General features: G+C 34.4%; 1 protein-coding gene across 2 annotated transcripts in view; it reads right to left on the bottom strand.

Moving 5' to 3' along the window:
* The window catches only part of LOC118199377 (MAM and LDL-receptor class A domain-containing protein 1-like), a 344431-nt gene that overhangs the window by 310377 nt on the left and 13446 nt on the right, over window positions 1–20608 (bottom strand). For both annotated transcript variants that reach the window (XM_085826944.1, XM_085826943.1), the window contains exons 2-3: window positions 10625–10774; window positions 7955–8226 (exon numbers count right to left, since the gene is read on the bottom strand). In XM_085826944.1, the coding sequence (XP_085683070.1) occupies window positions 7955–8226; window positions 10625–10774 (422 nt within the window). The remainder of the gene's footprint in view (window positions 1–7954; window positions 8227–10624; window positions 10775–20608) is intronic.

The following is a 20608-nucleotide window of genomic DNA, read 5'->3' as shown; positions in this document are numbered from 1 at the left end:
AAAGTGAATTCTACTAGAACAATTTCAGTAAAATACCTTGCAATAGAGAAACAAAAGAAGCCACTGGAGACGAAGAAACTACAGAGACCACCGAAAAAGAGAAGATTGAAAAGGAGAAGTCAGTCAGAAAACCTTATCACAACGACGCTGATACGGAAAGCAAAAGAAATTAAAGAAGGTGAGAAAAAAGAAGCGAAAAAGCAGATTTAGAAGATATAGGAAGAAACCCGAAAGGCTTTGACAATGAAATACCGATTTTGATGATTTCTGATTATAGACTTTTTCCCGAGTTGACAAATTTCTCCCGATTTGACTAATGGACTATTATTTTAAAGACGTGAACTAATTTAAGAAGACTGAAGACGATGTCTAAGGATGAAATGTATGAAGGAAGACGGCTTGAAGAAGACGATTTTAAGAAGACGCATTCGAATGACGGATCTTGAAGATATCTAACACGCATTCAGAAGACGTATCCAGACGGTATCTAAGAAGACGCATTCAGACGATATTAAGACGTATGTAAAGACGAATCCAGACGAATTGTACCAGACAACATCAAAGAAGACGTGTTTGTGAAATGTATGTATTCAGATAGACTGTTAAAGATGAACGAACACTGAAAGAGCATTGAAGAAGAGATAAAGCCGTTATTTCTGAGGATGTTAAGATGATGAGAAAAGATGGCTGAAATAAACCTTTTAAGACGACTTTTCCCTCAATAGTAACTAAAAACTTTTTTTTTTTTTTTAATTTTATTTTTCAGATTCCTAAATGAGATGGTGGTGCTACGAGAATGCGAGGCCGCATTCCATCAGGATGGACGAGCAGTTGTGGGATGGCATCGTTCATTATAATCAGATGACGCGACAAGCTGTGAGAATAAATCTTTTACTTTTCCGATGATAGAAGTCAGACGATTCCGCCATTAAGACGATGACGCGATTAAAAGATGTTTGAATGTAAAGGCGATTCCTTCTCTTCATCTGTAAATAATCTCATCTATTTCCTTCTACGTATGTAATTACTTTGTAGTTTGTTGCAACTATTCATGTTTCATTAAATATTCAAGTTATTTGTAAATCGGACTAGTTTATTAGCCCCTAGACAGCCACATAAGAAGTAAGTTTACAAACATCATATTCCTAGACAGTAAGTTCCGATTCTACATAAGTGTATACGAGGCACTTTACCTTTGAAAGTCCTCCACGAGGGCATACCTTCCCTTAGGCAGATAGCTCTCGTGAGCTTTTCCGTAATCAAATAAACTAAAACAAACTTAATTACATAAAACCTGCTAAAACATTTATGACAAATAAATTATACAACAGATACTTAATAATATTATACGAAACAGATAAAAATATACGAAGTTGGATATTTATGGCACAAAAGCTCTATGTGCTCACCTGTTTATGGCAGGCATTTCTGAAATAATTCCATTTTCAAGTCAATATAACATGTCGATCAGAACCGCAGTATTGATGACAAAGTTGCGAATATCTCGGATATTTCCTGGAATTGTAGACGTGAAAGAGAAAGCTCCTCCATAAGAGAAGCTTCCACAAGCCTTGACGAGCCTCCACAAGAGATAATCACACGATATAAAATTCTGAAGTTGGGTTCGCCACTGCATTTACGCTCTATTTTTTCATCTTCTGCTATCTATTTATCTTTGTTTAAAATTTCGATTGAGATACTATCACAAACGATTTTTGTGGAAAATTTCGATTGAGATACTATCACAAACGATTTTTGTGGAAAATTTCGATTGAGTTATTTTCGCAAATAATCTTTGTGGGAAGGAACTAGTCAGCTGTCTTCTTGAAAGTGATAATCATCACGGTTTAGGCTTAGCTGCGGAATCAGCCAACTTTTCAGTATACTTTAAATATACGAGACATTCAACTTTCAAGTAAATCTGCCTATTGAGGCACAGATTTCTACCGTATCAGTGAAGGTAAATGCATGCGTTTGTAAAATGTAATATAATGTTTGTAAAGCTTAATGAATTCACCTAAATTTCAGTGTAAAAGTTGGCATCAGTTTCACTGCTTATTTGCCAATGCATTTCTTCGGGTGACTTGGTACACCAAAATCGATAAAATTACCGATTTTCAGGTTTTTTTTTTCCCCTTAAAACAAATACTTTAACCAGTTAACTCTGATTGACGAGAATACTCGTCATGGAGAAGCCGCAGGATTTTTGTATTGACGAGTATACTCGTCATGCGTATAAAGCAGTGTACGCAATGAGCGTATAAAGCAACGTAATAGAAACAGAGAAAAGAAAAATAATAACAAAGAAACCAGAGCTAGTGATTGATTATAATGAAAAAATGGTTGGAGTGGATATGAGCGATGGAATTATCATAGCGTACTGCACAGCAAGAAAACGACTCAAAAAGTACTACAAAAAGATATTTCTCCATTTCTTAAACATTATGTGTCTGATTGCATTCATATTATATAAAAAATATAATGGAACATTATCGCGTGTCAACGTTTTGCTCAAATTTATTTAAGACACTTTTGCGACGTATCCAGTTGAAAGAAATAAATCGACACAAACTCGGCCATTTAGACCTAAGATAAGCCAATTAGGCGGCAATCATGTTCCGGATAGTATATACTCGGAAGATCGAAAAAAAACAACTCTACGCCACTATTCGAACTACTGCTCGCATTGCTACAAACGTAAGATCAGGAAGGAATCGCATTACTAGTGTTCGATTTGCAAAGTCCCATTGTGTATAGTACCCTGTCTCGCTGAATATCACTCCACAGCAGGAATTTAAATTCTTACTTTTATGTGCGTAATATTTAATTTAATTGAGTTTTTAGTTTCATATTTATGTAATATATGCTTATGTTAACCAAATAAGTAAATATTAGTAATAAAATTTTCAATTTTATAAAATCTTTTTCATCCAATATCTTACCAGCTCAATTTACTCTGCGATTGACGAATATCCCGTCATGGCCCGACTCTGGCGATAGAAAACGGTGCGCACTCTTAAACGAGGGCGCCAGAGTTAACCCTTACTACACTTAAGAGAAATTTTGAAACGATCTTGATAGTAAGAAATCGTGGAAAAAGGGTTTAAAAATTTGACAGCCCTTTATATGCACATCCTCTCAGTGTTTTTTAAACTTCTTAATTGTTTCATAACTTATTAAAAATCCGTGTAAAGTAAGAGGAATGTAATTAAATATGATTGCAACTATCAGCAAACTCTGTTTATATGTATAAATTGATTAATTTAAATACTAAGTGAACTTAAGAAAAAAAATTTTAAATTTTAAACTGCCTGTTTTTTGTGTACATATATATTCATTTCAGCAAATACTTCTACGTGTATTATCAGTCAATTTTGCTATGCATCTTCAAAAATTGAAATTATTTGTTATAAGACACGAACAGAAAGAGGTGGCGTAATGAAAGTGATCAAGTTTCTGACTGTAGCATTACTGAAATTCATGCTGAAACAAACATTAAACTGTTTAAATAATTAAAATACTCCTAATTTAATTTAAAATGCAATTTATACGCGAGATCAAATGGCTGAAAGAAGAGAAGAAATCACATATGCTGTTAAGCGATTTTAAATGGAATGTTTTATGTCTATTCGAATTTCAAATTTTGCTTTTCAAAAAAATAAATAAATAAATAAATCGTTGTATCACATTTCAAACTGTTGCCACCAAATGTTATTGTGAATAATACCAAGAAATTGTAAAAAGAGTTGTAAGGATGCTAACAGTTATCTTTTTAGTTGAAGCTACTTTCCTGCTGCTCTTAATTTCAGTTTACAATTTCTTACCAGAATGTGTTTTAAGAATCGCGGTTAAATGAAAATGAAGGAAGAGCAGTACTTCAACTCGAAGTTCGTGAGAGAGCCAGATATTTTGACTAGCGCGCGTTTCCCCCTTGGCTACATTCTCTCTAAGTTATTTCTACGCTCGGCCGTATTTCAGGCGCTTGATAGCTTCACCGTCTAGGATTAGGATTAGGAACGGGGGACGTGTGCACCATCCCTTTACCGTTATGGTTAATTGGTTTAGCGCCACGTCCTCCAATATCCAGAGCAAGGCCAGAATAAGGCCACACGTGAGACTCGCACCAGACGCCCAAACCCAGCACCCTATTCATCCGGGTAGCAGTCCAGCCGACCAAAGTGCTCCCGAGGAATACTCTTAAGTCAAAATGCCGGGGCCAGTGTTTATTTGTTTCCAGGAATAAAACGTACAGTGCCAAACAAAAGCAGAATCTTTATATAGGTTAACATACAATTACATAGTTGATCACAATAAGATTATAGAATTATGACATTAAAGATACCTGGTTATCCACCAAACAATAGGTCTATTACAATAACATACATATGCAAAATTTGGTTAATAGTAGTAACAATTTGTGCGGCTACTCGTATTTGACAAATTACCTTTTAAATATAAACCTTACAATTGCACTTATATATGTCATGTTGTTTAGATATATACACTCATGTCCAAAATTATGTTTACATGCATAAATTCACGGATTTCTCAGAGAGTATGACTTATAATTTAATGAATTTTCGTGGAATCATACGTAACATGATGACACATAAATGCAAAAGAAAAAATTGAAGATCACCTCATATGATATAAAATTGTAGCATGAAACAATAAAAATGATAATAAAGTGTGACAAAGAGAGTTAAGAAAAAAAGGAATGATTCAGAAAAAGAATTAAGTCTTACGAATTTAATATGGAATATGATCTCCCCTGACTTGTACACACATATCACAACGTGTTTTAAGACTGGAAATAACGTTGTTAACCACAGTTTGGGGAATTAATCTCCACTCTTCCAGCAATGCCGTCTTCAGAGCATTTACATCTCTAGGAGGAGGATGTATAAGTGCAATTGCTCTTCCAAGGTAGTCCCATTAGTTCTCTATCGGGTTAAGGTCAGGAGAGTTTGGTGGCCAAGGTATTCGCTTAATGTCTTCACTTTCAAGGAATTCATCAACGAGGTTTGCTCGATGTGGACAGGCATTATCATCCATAAATAAAACGTCAGGTCCATATGCACCCCTGAAAAGTCTTACATAAGGATCTAAGACCTCATCCCGATATATCTGGCCTGTCACAGATCCGCTGGTGAACACGTGTAGGGCCGTACGTCCATCGATCATTATTCCACCCCATACCATCACACCTCCACTACCGAAACGGTCACGTTCCACAATGTTCGAGGGATCATTTCGTGTTCCTGACTCCCTCCAGATGTAAACACGTTTAGAATCACCAGTTAAACTAAACCGCGACTCATCAGTAAAGAGAACATGGGACCATTGATGTTCAGTCCAGTTTTGATGTTCTTTACACCAATTAAAGCGATCCCTCTTTTTCTGTGAAGACAGTAAAACACATACCCTTGGCTTTCTGGCATAAAGACCTTTTTCATTAAGCCTTCTGTATATTGTTTGCCGTGATGCAACAGTTCCAGTGGCGGCTGCAAGCTCTGAACTTAACTGGCGAACAGTAGCCTTTCTGTTACGACGGGCAGTTAATACCAGAAACCGATCTTCAGAAGCAGTTGTCATTCGTTTTCGACCTTGTCCAGGCCTCCTTACAGCACTTCCATCATTTTGAAACTGTTTCCATAGCTTAGAGACTGTCTGTCTTAAAATATTCAGACATGTGGCTGTTTCCATGATTGACTGCCCTGCTTCTAAACAGCCGATAATTCGCCACTTTACAGATTCTTCCAAATGATACTTCGAAGCCATAACAAACCGCTTTGAGTCCCTACACACTGAAATCAAAGCCTATGTTGCAGAAATTCACTCAAATATTCAGTTTGCGCAAAGCGCTTGATTCACTCTTGGATGACGTAACGCCTATATTTGCATATCACAAACCGTTTGATTACTTTTGATTGGATAATGCTAATTAGGCTTGGTTTTCACACATTCCCTGCAAATACGGATCACATTGATTCGATATTTCATTGAATATCATCATTTTTATGTATGTAAAGATAATTTTGGACATGAGTGTATTACAAAAAGCTTCACCGTCTAGTTAGCTTCACCGTCTAGTTAGCTTCACCGTCTAGCTTCACCGTCTAGTTAGCATTAAGCGGCCAACTCCTGTTAGATTTTGACAGCTTCGGCTATATTTTTACTTCCTTGTACGAAGTTAGCATTAAGCGGCCAACTCTTGTTGGATTTTGACAGCTTCGGCTGTATTTTTACTTCCTTGTACGAAGTAAAAAGGAAGTATTGTAATCGCGAAAATTTTCAGGCAGCATATTTCAACGAAAATATCCATTTTGACCGCTATCGAATGCAATTTAACGATGTTTTTGCGTGACATCTGTACGTAAGGACACAATAAAAGCCTCTTTTCCTCCAAAATTATTATAAAATTGCTTTAAAATGAATTCTGAAGAGAATTTTTCGTGGTGTCTGTACGTACTCGCATAACTCAAAAACGAGTAGCCTCAGAACGTTGAAATTTTGTATAAAGGACTGCTATAGCATGTAGATGTGCACCTCGTATTTTGGTTGCAATCGGCCGCACCAAACATCTATAAATATATTTATATATATATTCTCTCTGTTACTCTGCTCAGCGAACTCAGTTTCTTTACTCTTATATGTTTGTAAATTGTGTTTTTTTTTTTTTTTTTTTTTTTTTTTTTTTTTTTTTTTTTTTGCTTTAAAAATTATTGAATTATGTTGTTCTTATCTTCCGGTTAAGGTTTTTATGCCTTTAGAAAAATCTGCAAGCAATATTTGTAGAATTATCAACAATTTAAAAGCTGTTTAATTGCGGCTAAGCCTAATTTTTAAATAACAGGGCGGACATACTGGTTTACATTTGAAACAGCAGAATAGTAGATTTGTTGCCAATCTAGAGAGTCTAAGCTTCGCAACATCAAAGATAACGCCTTCATTTATTATTGCGAATTAAATCATGCTTAATCGTTTCTGGAATTGTCTCGAGGAAATAAGTGTTTAAGATTTACTTCGTAATTTTTAATATAGATATTTTGAGTTTTTTTTTTTGTAATTTTGCCTTGTCGCGAAGTGAGGACTGAATTAATTGAATGAGAAGTACTGAATCGTCTGTGAAAAACTGTTTCTTTTTTCTTTTGTTTCCTAAATTTCTTTTATGCATTATTCTAGATTTATTATGGTATTTGAATAGAACATGTGACAACGATTAGATAATTCTTCAAATGATATAAATTTTGTGCATTCTGAGTTATAATATGAACGAAATATAACGCTGTTAAATGAACCTAGCGTCAGAGTGTCGCTAAGGTAAACAAATATAGTGAATTTTAAAGAGTGCATTTATTCTATTGTGGTTTATTCGCTATCGACGAAGTAGATTTATTTCAATCCAGTAAGTTTAAATGGAATGCAATAAACCATTCAAAGAAAGTTTGAAAAGACAGTGGAATACGTGGATGTTAGAAAGCGAAGAAACATTTACAATAGAAGTTAAATGCTTCATGTCAATCTAGAAACAGTGAGTGATTGGGCAATAAAAGCATGGAATAAAACAAAGGAATGGGATAAATAAACACAACATAAATTAAAAGTCTTTTGTAATATATCTAACAGTCTAGATGGAAGAGAAGATAATTATTTACTTATGGATCAGAGTAACAGTGAGAGCGAAGATCAAATAGAATTTGATGATGTGCTTGAAGATATAACAGGAAGAATACGACGAACTTTTCATGTCATCCAATAACGACAATTTTTAAGTTCATAAGCTGTGTTATTTCTTTTAGATGAACAACATATTTTTAAATCTAATACTTTTTATCCGGCGTATAACACTCACTTGAAATTTCCGATATAATGTTTTGCATTAAAAGTGAGGAATTATATGCAGGAATATAAAGTCACTTGAATATCTTACTTTAATACAATTCCTTCTTACCCTGTAGCCTTTCGCCTTCATTGATGCCGCAACCTGTACGCTAAAAAGCGCTTCCTTCCAGCGATCACCTTGTGTTTTTCTTCGAATGAAGTAGTCTTTAGTATCTGTTGGGCTGCTAACACTCTGGATGTAGACAGTTAGACTGCCGATATCTGAGCCATACATGTGATAAAAGAAGCGAACGCAGTATGCATCTTTGAGGTTTACAGTTTGCAACTTGACTTCATTCGTCTTGGCTGCGCTTACATTCACATAGATATAACTGCCTAGATCTGAAAAAGAAATTGATATTAAAGATCTCGGGGTGCAAATGTCTATTTTTATAAAAAAACAGAACTTCCAGCTGCAACTACAGTTGCTGAATGATATATAAAAATGACAGTTTGAATGAAAGCCTGCGTAAGTTCCAGTCAAATAACAGCTTTCCTTTATGTAATAGCATTTCATAACAAAAGGCTGTGTTCTAAATATCGAGGCTGTTTTCACACTTTTTAGACAACTTTCATTGTATTTGCAGAAATTAAATTGTATTTGCTTAAAATTTTTGTTTCAAATGTTCCGTTTTATAACCCTTGTTCTTAACTATCTTTCTACATTGTAATTTTCAAAGCAATAAAGTCTTTTGTAGTATCGGAAAAGGTATTTTATCCCGTTCCTCTTGAACAGTTTACCGAAGTCCATGGAAGGACGTTGGAGAATATGCATTTTAAAAATTGGAGAATATGCATTTTAAAATTGGAGAATATGCATTTCGGTTTGGATAATCCGCAAGTCGACGTTTGGACTTGCGGATTGCTAAACGCTAGTCGACGTTTGGACAATTCGCATTTTAAAAGTCGGTTTGAATAATCTGCAAGTCGACGTTTGGACTTGCGGATTGCTAAACGCTAGTCGACGTTTGGACAATTCGCATTTTAAAAGTCGGTTTGAATAATCCGCAAGTCGACGTTTGGACTTGCAGATTGCCAACTGCAAATGCGGATTTCCGAACGTCTCCAGTCGACGTTTGGACATTCCGCATTTTAAAAGTCGGTTTGAATAATCCGCAAGTCGACATTTGGATTCGCGGATTGCCCAACGCCACTCGACGTTTGGACAATACGCATTTTAAAAATCGGTTTGGATAAACCGCAAGTCTACGTTTGGACTTGCGGATTGCCGAACGCATTCGAAGTTTGTACAATCCGCATTTTAAAAGTCCAAAAATGCATGGGTGATACATCAAAAGATTTAGTAGGGATATGAGCGAAGGGTATGGCCTTGATAGACGTTACTTACGCCATTTTTTCTAAGAAATTAAGAGTCAGTTTCGATGTGTGGCTCTTGCTTTGTCTTGATGCAGTTCTTCTGATTGATGGCACTGTGGGTAAAAAGAAAGTATTTCTTATTTGAAAATTGGGCATAAAATATGTTTCTGATAGTATGCAGAGTTGATCTTAGCAGTTTTCTCCACACTGTTTATTTTCAATTTGCCGTTATATGAAAAATCAGCAACAATCACCGCCGTTATATGAAAAATCAGCAACAATCATAAATCCCTATGAGAAAACTTTCTTTAGATTCTTTCAAACATGTTTTCATATTTTTTCTCCTCTTTGATGATAATAAATGTATCTCGTTTTGACTTCTTCAGGGCCGTTCCCACTGTGGTTTATCTAACGGAAACAACTGACCATCTCCAAAACCAGTTTTTTCCCGTAGGTCAGCAAGTTGAAAAATCTGAACTGCAGGCATAGCGGAAGTAGTCGATAAACAAGAGTGGCAACGGCCCTTTCCACTGGGGTTTATTTGAGCTAGCGGAGACATCTCCAAAACCCATCTCCAAAACGAGATTTCCCTATAGGGCAGCGAGACGAAAAATCTGAATTGCAGGCATAGCGGAGCTAGTCGACACATGGAACTGACTCCGTTAGCTCAGATAAACCCTAGACTGAACGGCCCGTTCATCTGAGCTAACGGAGACAGCTGACGTAGCCGACACATCTCCAAAACCAGTTTTTCCCCATATGGTAAAGTTGAAAAATCTGAACTGGCATAGCGGAGCTAGTCGACTCATGGAACTGACTCAGTTAGCTCAGATAAGCCCCAGACTGAACGGCCCGTTTATCTGAGCTAATGGAGACAGCTGACGTAGCCGACCCATCTCCAAAACCAATTTTTCCCCATAGGGTAGCAAGTTGGAAATCTGAACTGGCATAGCGGAGCTAGTCGACACATGACACTGACTCCGTTAGCTCAGATAAACCCTAGTGGGAATGGCCCTTACCTCTTTCCCTAAATGGAAAGGGTCATGAAAGGACAGTACCACGGATCGGTCCAGGCCATTCAAGAGGCCGTAACGAGAGAGCTGAGGAGAATTCCAGTTTTTGCGTTCCAGGAAGTATTCAATGATTGGCAGAGTCTTTAGAAACTCATTGTTGATGCAGAAGGGGCATATTTTGAAAACTATTAAGTCTATGTATCAAAATTGTGAATGTATTTTTTTAAAAAATTCAGTCCTACTACTTTCTGGGCGAACTCTGTAAATTATCTCGATTTAGTTTCTATTTTGCATGAAATCTGCATACAAAGTACTATCAAACATTTAACTGTACTACTAATATGCTTGGCTATTTAAAATGGTGAGATATCAGTACTATTGCAGACTTTTAAAGAAATAATTCCACTTACTTGTTCCAAGCGTATGGTCCACTGAAGGTCCTGTATCAGCAGAGTTTAACTTCCCTCTTCCAATTTTCCAATTCTCTCTGTTTAGCCTGTCATTCGATAGGAAAGTGCAAATCTTCTTCAGTTCAAAATCACACTTATAAGATTTTTGAGCTGAAAATAATATTATATATAATGTTAATAAACTCTAATTATTTCAGAGTCAAAATATTTTTTAAAAATCACTGTCATGCTTCCTAATTCACATTGCCGTAAAATAACTGAATCTTATCTAGTACTTACACAAAATATCAGTACACATTATTATAGCTGTAAGGTTTTATCCCAAGTTTATAACAGTTATTTTTAAATTAAAGTTCTTTTCCTGTCTCTCCTAATTTCAGCTTACAATTCCTTACCAGAATGAGTTTTAGAATCGCTTTAAATGTAAATGAGAAGGCGTAGTATCACGTCTCTCTAACTATTACTACGTTCGGCCGAATTACGTGTCCTTGATAGATTTGGTAGCTAATTTAATGTTAGGAGCCAACTAGTTAGAAATAGTCTTAGCTTCGGCTAAATCTCTTTAGTTACTCATTAGTTGTGTTCTAATTTTTTATATTTTGAGTTTAACCCAAGTGGAGGCTTTCTTGTACGTCCTGAGAAGGGGACCGTCTTACTTTGAGCAATAAAGGTTAATTAACCCTTCTTGAGTTTACGTCCTATTTCTGAACTTAAGCAATTATTCTCTTAGCTGTTCACTAGTTTCCTCTATACTGAGTTAATAGATAAAAGGGAGGATCACTAAAAGGGGATATACAGGATGTCCCAAAAACATAGGTCTCAGCATTTATTCCTTAAATATGATAGTAGAGCATATAATATAAATTACAAAGGTTCTTAAGAAAAGATACAGAATTTTATGAAATGAATTGAAGTTTTCAGGGAATTAAATTTAAAGAAATACAAAATTTACATTTTTATATGGAATTCTCAATTAGCAAATTCTGCCCTATACATCGATAAGGGCATGTATAAAATTTCAACATTTTATCATAAAAATTCGCAGATATGTTTAAACAAAGTTGGTGAGGGGATGATTATAAATGAAAATGTAAATGCTTAGAGTTAGATTGCAGATGATGGGATGCAGAAATGCATCATAAGCATCTAAAATATGGTTTTTATCTTTAATTTTATTTACAAATTTACATGCTTCCCAAAATCATACCTATATATATATATACATATTATAATAATATGATAATATATACATATATGATAATATATACATATTATGCTTCCCGAAATCATACCCAGGCATAAGAAAAGTGGCTTAAGTCAGCATTTATGTAATTTCATATCTCTGGGGCATTTGTGATAAAATGCTGAAATTTTGTGCATGACCTTATCGATATATGAGCCAAATTTTGCTAATTGAGCATTTTTCTGTACGAGTGGCCATATAAAATATAAATTTTGCGTTCCTTTAAATTTAATTCCTTGAAAATTTTAATTGATTTCATAAAATTCTGTTTCCTTTTTACTTCCTTAGCTATAACCCTATAATTAATTTATCATTTAATCTCTACATATAATAAAAGAAAGAGTCTGTGTGTCTTTCGTTCGTGCTGCGTGGAAGCTAATAGACCCAGGGCTACAAAATTTGGTATATAATAGTTGCATCTAGAAAAGAGCCAGTGCACATCGAAGCGATTTTTTTCAAAATTCGAATCAGTCTTTTTTTTTTAATTTTATCTTTTCGATTTTATCGCATCATTTTGAACAGTTTCATTCTTTTAGAAATGTAGTTTTGACAATAGATTTTTATTCAATTCTATACTGGATTGCTCATTGTTGAAAATCAGCACTGTTGCCACTAGCAAAAATGAGGGCGATCATTCTGGACAGTTTTTAAATTTAATGTTTCTCTTGGATACTGGACGTTTGTTGAGAGATGGCAACAGGAAGTTGGTTAAATTATTTATTAGGATAATTAATATTTGAATTAAGGGATATTGCTTATTTCATTGTATTTTTTGGGGGAGATGAAAATGTTCTGCAGAGTAAAATTCTGCGCAGTTTTTAAATTTAACATTTGGCATTCTTCCGGTACATTTAAAAGCCAGACAAAGGCTGGCCACGTAGCAGCTAGTTATATATAAAATAAAGAAATGTGACATGTCTTTGAATGCGAATTAAATAATATTCAGTTACTAGTAATATTATTAGTAATATTATATAATTAGTATTAAGCGGGTATTCACAATTATTATGTAATTCGAGAATTATACGAGTACAATACATAATGTGTCATGATATATATGGTATTATGTATTAATATTGTATATACCATGGTTATAATGGTAATTAATATAACTATTGTAATAATAGGAATTTATTAGTTTTTGTACGATTACAAATCGTACAAATATAAATTTTCTACTTCTTTAAATTTAATTCCTTGAAAATTTTAATTGATTTCATAAATTTCTGTAATCTTTTTTTTACGTACCTTTGTGATTCATATTATATGTCTACGATCATATTTAAGGAATAAAAGCCGAGGTCAATGTTTCTGGGACACCTTGTATATGTATTATTAACTAATTTTTAAGATCTTTAAGGTTTCGTTTAGTTTTAGTTTTTCTCGGATTATTAACGTTTCTTTTAATCGATTTTAATTTCTTTTATTTTTTAAATTTTTCTTGAACAACAGTGTAACGTAACGAAAGTAATATTATTCATATAATTAGTTTAAGGAAAAAAGTACCCGTAATTCACATTTTATTAAAAAAGTATATTTTCAATATAAGATTTCCTTGTATACATTACTTTCACTATTCTATTTCGACGAATCCTTTCCATTACAATAATCATGAACAAAATGAAAGTTAAATTGCAAATGAAACACGCTAATGGAAAATTTTAAATTAGGCGAAAAACCAACCTAGCCACGTTAAGATTGCTTTTTTATTTTAGCCCAAGGAAGCGTTAACCCAGAAGGGCTATTAGTCTCGAAACGGCATTTTGCGTCGTTTCACCATAAACGGCGAATCACTTTTTAAATTGTTTTCACCAAACATTACCCCCCTATATTATATTTAAAGAAATTAAATAATGAAGAATCTACATGAATGTATATGTGTTTCTCTCGCTATAAAAAGACGATGGTACTTAAAGCCATCAGATTTTGAATAACCTAATCCTCCACCCGAACTTGGGCAACTTGGGAAGCACGAATTTTGAATTTTTGTAATTTAAAGTAATAAATTTTAAAAAATCTGAAAACTTTCAAATTTTATATTACGTTCAAAGTTTTTTTTATTATTATTATTTAAAGTTTTGTGTGTTACCTTCTCAAGTATCCAAGTATGAAGTATCCAAATATCCCGGACAGGCCCCCAGATTTTCTGTAGTGGGGGAGTTGAAGATGCTAAATAACAATTCCAACGTATTTTCCACACCACAGAACATTTAATAAAGAAAAGTAGAAGAAGATACAGATTAGATTAATCACAAGTGCCGTTTGAAGCCAACAGGATTCTGTATAGCATTTGCCAGTCTTATCACGTAACCGATTAATGCCTACTCGCACTTGCTGACGCATTATACAGTCAATTTACCACCTTTGCGTGGAAAACTACAGTTCCTTATTCTACATAAAATAAAGAAATGTGACACGTGAATGCGAATTAAATAATATTCAGTTACTAGTAGTATTATTAGTAATGTTATATAATTAGTATTAAGCGGGTATTCACAATTATTATGTAATATATATATACTCTTTAAATACCGCAAATCTTTAGAATTTTCGGCAGACAGTCTCGGGCGCTCGAGATAAAAGTGTTTTTTGTCCGTACAGTGTTGCCATTGGTCGCTTTGAAATCGTTGAGTTTGTTAATCAGAAATTTGTTAAAGTTTTACTAAATATAAAATAGATAATAAAACAAATTCGTAATTCAAAATTTCGAGCTCCGAGGTGTCCATGTTCGGGTGGAGGATTACGTAATTCAAAATTTGATAGTTCTAGGTACCGTCCTTTTTTCACAATGCAAAACATAGACATACATTCATGCAGATTTCTCATTATTTAATTTCTTTAATAAAGGCGATAATATTTGATAGCAACATTTTGAAACGTGATTCAGATTTTTAGATTTAAAGCAAAATGCCGCGCCCAGACTAAATATCCCTACTGGCCTAACGCTGCTTCGGGTTAACTATAAAAAATTAAGAAAAGAGCACCATTCATTATTGAGTGTTTACAGAAAGATGGCCATTTACGTTTACCGTTATACTTGAAGTTGTAAAGTTGGATAAACATGTGTACAAATTTGATCTGGAAATAAAAACACCTATCGTCTATGATTAAACTTGAAAAAATTAATGCAAACTTCGGATTGCCAATGATTTTGTTTTCAATAAACGAACCTCCACGGCCATATTAACTTTAACGACATTAAAGAGTTTATATAGCTTTTGCCTTGTGTTCGAGAACATTCTGGGCTAAACCAGTAAAAATTCGTTGCAGAAGGTTCTCTATCCGCCCATGGCATATCGCCCATTCTGTCACCAAATGGGCGATTTCTCGCCAAATGTGGCAACCCTGCCTTCTCTTGCCATTTTATGGCAACCCTAAAACTGCTTTGCGTGGAAGCCATCTTACCGCGCCTGTACATTTCGTAACAATATTATAATATTATAAATTCATTTGGATGTTGTCCAAGATATCATACGTGATTTCTTGTGATAGATGTGCAAGACTAGAAAGATCTGCTCAAGTTTTTTGAAGGTTTTCCAAAGAACTGGTGCTATTCTTCCCAGTATGCAAATAGATCAAAGTCCTTCTGTACTGTTAAATTTCTAAACCTTCGCTGTATAGCTTGATCCTTGGCTTCATATTGAAGTTCAGCAACGATTTATCAACTTTAGAATTTGGTAACTTGTTCAGGAAATGCAATTTAACTCCGTTTTACTTTAAAATACCGTCTGCAGAGATATAGGCATAAGAATTTTCATGATGCATTACAGGGTTTGTCCAGAAAGTAGCATGTCTGATTTTTTTTTTAAAAAAAATTATTCACACTTTTCACACGATGACTTAATAGTTTTCAGAATATGCTTCTTCTGCACCAGCACAGCGTTTCAACGACTTTGCCAGTAACTAAAGACTCCCTGGAACGCAGAAACTGGAATGCTCCTCAGTTCTCTCGTTACGACCTCTTGAATGGCCTGGAAAGAGCCGTGGTGCCGTTCTTTCATGACCATTTTCAGTCGGGCAAAGAGGAAGACGTCTTGAAGAGCGATATCTGGAGTGTAGGGTGGCTGGGGAACCTGTGTTATGCATATTTGGTCAGGAATTTCATGAGAGCAAAGGTCGTGAGGCTCGGCGCATTGTCGTGATGGAACCTCCATGATCCAGCGATCGCTGGACGGACGAAGGCGACTCGATTTCTAAGGCTGCTATCACACATCAGTTTGTTTCGAAAGAACAACTGTTTGGAACAATTTTCCTGCTTTGTCACAACAGCCAATCACCACAGATCGCTTTGGGGTTAACACAAGGGAAACTGATTCTCCATTACAAACAAGCTGATTGAATTCGAAGCTAATAGCTGATTGGTTGAAAACGAACAACTTACAATTTTTTTTCGAAAGGAAGGAAAAAAATCACGTGTCTTTCTTTCAATAGTCAACCAGGCAGAAAAATTGTCCGAAACAGTTGTTCGTGTGACAGTAAAGTGCCCTTGTGATATGGGCCTAAGTCTTTCAAGTACAGGTAAAACCCAGATGTCGCTCCTTCAGACTTCTTCCTCTTCCCTCGACTGCAGAGGGTCATGGAAGGACAGCACCACGGCTCGGTCCAGGTCATTCAAGAGGCCGTAAGGAGGGAGCTGAAGAGCAATCCAGTTTCTGTGTTCCAGGCATCCTTCAGTAATCGGCAGAGTCGCTGGAAACGTTGTGTTGATGCAGAAGGGGCATATTTAAAAACTATTAAGTCGATATGCCAATAAAGTGTTTAAAAAAATTCAGTACTACTAGTTTCTGGACAAACCCTGCATTTCTGTGGTATATAAAGCTTATTTCTATAATACATAAGAATTACAATTTCCAATCAGATTTCATTGGATATGCACACAGCATTAAGATTCTTAACGTTGTAAGGATTATGTTAATTTTATTAATAGTTAAATTTTAAGCTAAAGTTCCTTTCCTGTCAGATTCTTAACTTCAACTTACTACTTCCGGCAGAACGCAGTTTTGGAATTTTTCTGAATACTTAATAAGGAGGAGCAGTATTTAAACCGCGAAGTTACCTACGGAGGGAGAGAGAATCAGAGTTTCTGATTTACGAGCGTCTGCCTTTTGGCCACTCTCTCTCTCTCAAAGCTGTTATTACGCTCGGCCGTACTCAGGCCCTTGATAGCTTCGCAGTAATCTGCTATATTTCTTTAGTTAATCGTAGTTTTAGTTTAATTCTTAGTCTCTTAAGTTCAAGCCCAAGTGTCGGCTTTGATTGTACACCCCAAGGCGGAGTTTTGTTAAATCTTATTGGAATAATAAAGGGTTAACTACCCTTCCATCTTGTTGTTTCTTGTCACAAGAACTTAAGCGATTATTCGCTAACTAGTTCTTACGATTCGTCACTTTCTACAGTAACTGAGAATTACACTGTAAAAATCTTACAACGTAAACAATTTAAAAATATGACGACAGACTGAAAAAAAAAATATAACAAATTATAGCATCCCACCCCATAAAGGTTCTCGTGGTGTAAGTGGTAGCACACCCATTTAGCAATCAGGTGATCCATGGTTCCAATCCCAGTGACAGAGCATTTCTTACTCCAAAAGATTAAAAATGTCCCTACAGGGGTGCCAAGATAAAATGTGCTTAGCGATAATACGCGATCATATGAATTCGGTTGTTTCATGAGTCCATGAAGTTTGAAGACCACTGCTTTAAATTATTTTAATCTTATTTAACATAAAACTTCAATTCTTGTAACAAAATTAAAAAAACTCATTCTATATATTTCTATTTATAAGAATCTGGCTGACAAATTTGATACGATATCCTTTAAATAATTCTCATAAAGTGCTATTAAATTACCTTTATCGGAAACATTGAAATACATTTGATTTTTCGCTGAATACGATGATATAGTTACGAAATAATTAATTGATAAATAGAATTCCATGTGATACACTCCAAGCACATTCTCTCTGCATTGATAAACACACCTAAGCTATTAATCAGCAAAAATACACAAGTAGTTATCAAGCATTAATCATATTCCAATTGAATAAAATTTAAGATAAGGCATCATTCATTTTTCTTCTTATCGCTTGTGCAACCTAAAACACCGGTAATATTTAGTACCTATCGCAATATGATTTCCTTAGATAAGTTTATCATTATTAACGATTGTCCCTATTCCTTAACTTATTGTTCTATAACAAGAGAAGAATAGGTATATTTGTATTCCTTTTTTTTAAAATACCTTTCCGCCCCTTGGAAGTAAAGTACAACATGAAAAAAATCGTCTGAGATTTGAAAGTTAACCTTTATCCTTTTATTCGTTTTGCAAAATTTAATTTCTGTAGAGACGAGGCAATATGAAATCAAATATTCAACAAATGAAAAGCAAACTTCCAACGTCGTGGAGGGGGAGGCCTAACTACAATATGAAAACTTTAAATTATAGTTCAACATCTCTAAGATAAATTTCATTGGAAAGTTATAAAGATATTTTAAAAACTAAAAATGTTAATTACTAGAAGAATTTTAAAAAAAATAAATCATTTTGCACCACGTGATGTCAGAAAAAATGTTCATCACTTAAAATAAAGTTCCAAAAGGTCATTAAGAGATAAATGTGAACACGAGTCTGCTTAGTAATTTAATTGATTGAAACACTATTTGTAATACATGATGAGGAACTATTTACTTTTTGCTCCAAAAGTAACACGAGATCACAAGGAGATAAGTTGTCTACAGCTATTGTTTGTCTTAAAATGAGATATCGATAAATGAAGAATTCTTAGGAAACTTAACGATCTTTCCAGAATATTCTACAAATTCTTATAATAAAATGTCCGACTGAACCCGCTGGATATTGCCATAATTCATTGTAATTTAATCTGGCAAATGTCGTTTTTCGACAGTGAAAAGTTCGTCTTAACATTCTGTGTTTTTGTAAGAGACTTCAGTGCAGCAATTACCCAGCGAACTGTTCAACTGTTTGGCAAGATGCCAATCAGAATCATTCTGTCCGTGATTATTTTATTGTTTATTTAGTGTTTGTTTATTATTTTAACTTTATTGTTTATTATTTTATCTTAGCGTTTATTTATTTATTTTTTTATCAAATATTCTGTATCTTTAATATCGACATCTGCACAAGTGGGGTTTATACGAGAGTTGCTCATACTTTTTTGCACGTCTGTCAAGAAATATTCATCCAGCTTAGGTGTGGATGCGTTGAAGCAGTATAAAAACCTGTCTTTCAAGAAGCGGGAATTCGGAACGATGCTAGTGAGAAATATTACCAACATTAATAACATTTAAATAACATTATTTAGACAAGAAAACATCAAGCAGAGATTCTAAATTTACTCTGTTTTTATTATGAACAATTTGGAAGAAATCTAGGAAATGCCAGGTAGATATATGAAAATTTACGTGCTTGAAGAACAGCAATAGCAAAAATTATAAACAGAGATTTAAATCATCCATGAATAGCAGCCACAAGAAAAAAAATTATATAGAATTAATTCTTAGTATGTGTTAAATTTGTTACTATGGTTTTACCTTTTTAGAGCTACGATATTCATAGACAGAATATCTTTAAAGAAGAGGAGTTTTTAAACCGTGAAAGACCGAAATTGGAGAATTTCGACTTTCTCCGGAGAATATCAACATTCACCAAATACGTCGGTGAAAGACCGAATATTTCATTACATTCTTATATATTCGGACCCTCACCGGTGTATGTCGACAATCACAGATATGCTCTGGTGAAAGTCGAAAAGAGAGGTCATAAAGTGCCATAATAGTTTAAGTTGTTGCAATAAATAAGATTTGAATCACATAATTTAGTAAGTTTTTTATGACTGTTATTTTATTTTCTCATTTAGAACGTACTGTATAATTAAGTAAGTTTTTAACTTCTATTATTTTCCTTTCTCATTTTGAATGTATTGTGTGTTTTAGGTTCTCATGTTCTTAAGTTCTTATTTCGAGTCTCAAGTGCGTTTATTCGCGACTGAATTACGGAGAAGAAAATATAATATTGTTATATGTTCAACATTCACCATTAGTACATGGTGAATGTCGACATCGACCGGTGTAAGTCAGAAATAAGAGTATTTGGAAAATATTTCGGACATACTCCAAGAGACTATGTGAATGTTGACATTCACCGGTGAAAGTCGACATTCTCCAGATTTCGGTGTTTCACCGTAACGTACGTTAATATATATAACATACAATACGAAAAAATGAAAGGTTTCAGATTTTAACGGTCGCTCAAAAGGATTTATTACAGTTTTTCTACACTCTTGCTGAGCTTGCGGTCTATTTAGTCTTTTGTTGTACTCACTCCTACTAACCCATTTGTTTTGCCTTTGTCTTTTTAGCTTTATTATTAAGCATAATTAGACCATACACAAATCAACAGAAAATCACAAAACTTTTATTTAATTTAACAACATTTAGAATTTCCGATGCAGTGTTAAGTGTTAACATACATTTTTATATTTTTTTCTTTCATTTCGCAGTTCAGTTTTCTTAGAAAGATGGCTAACAGAAATATTTTTTTGTCTTTTTACTAATAACCTTTTTTGTGTTAACTTTATTTAGTAAACATCACGATTTTCGCACATCACGGCACATAAAATTCAGTTCAGCAGCAAAGTCACCAGATATTTAAAAACAGCATGTTTTTAGAATCTTCGACAGACAGTCTCACGTGCTTAAAATAAAATGTTGTATTCCGCA

The sequence above is a fragment of the Stegodyphus dumicola genome, chromosome 11 (assembly GCF_044657685.1).
Source record: "Stegodyphus dumicola isolate Sdum_Otavi_A_Nest chromosome 11, ASM4465768v1".
In the NCBI taxonomy this organism is placed as follows: domain Eukaryota; kingdom Metazoa; phylum Arthropoda; class Arachnida; order Araneae; family Eresidae; genus Stegodyphus; species Stegodyphus dumicola.
Note: the sequence above shows the minus strand (reverse complement) of the source record. Positions and strands in the feature narration are given on the sequence as shown.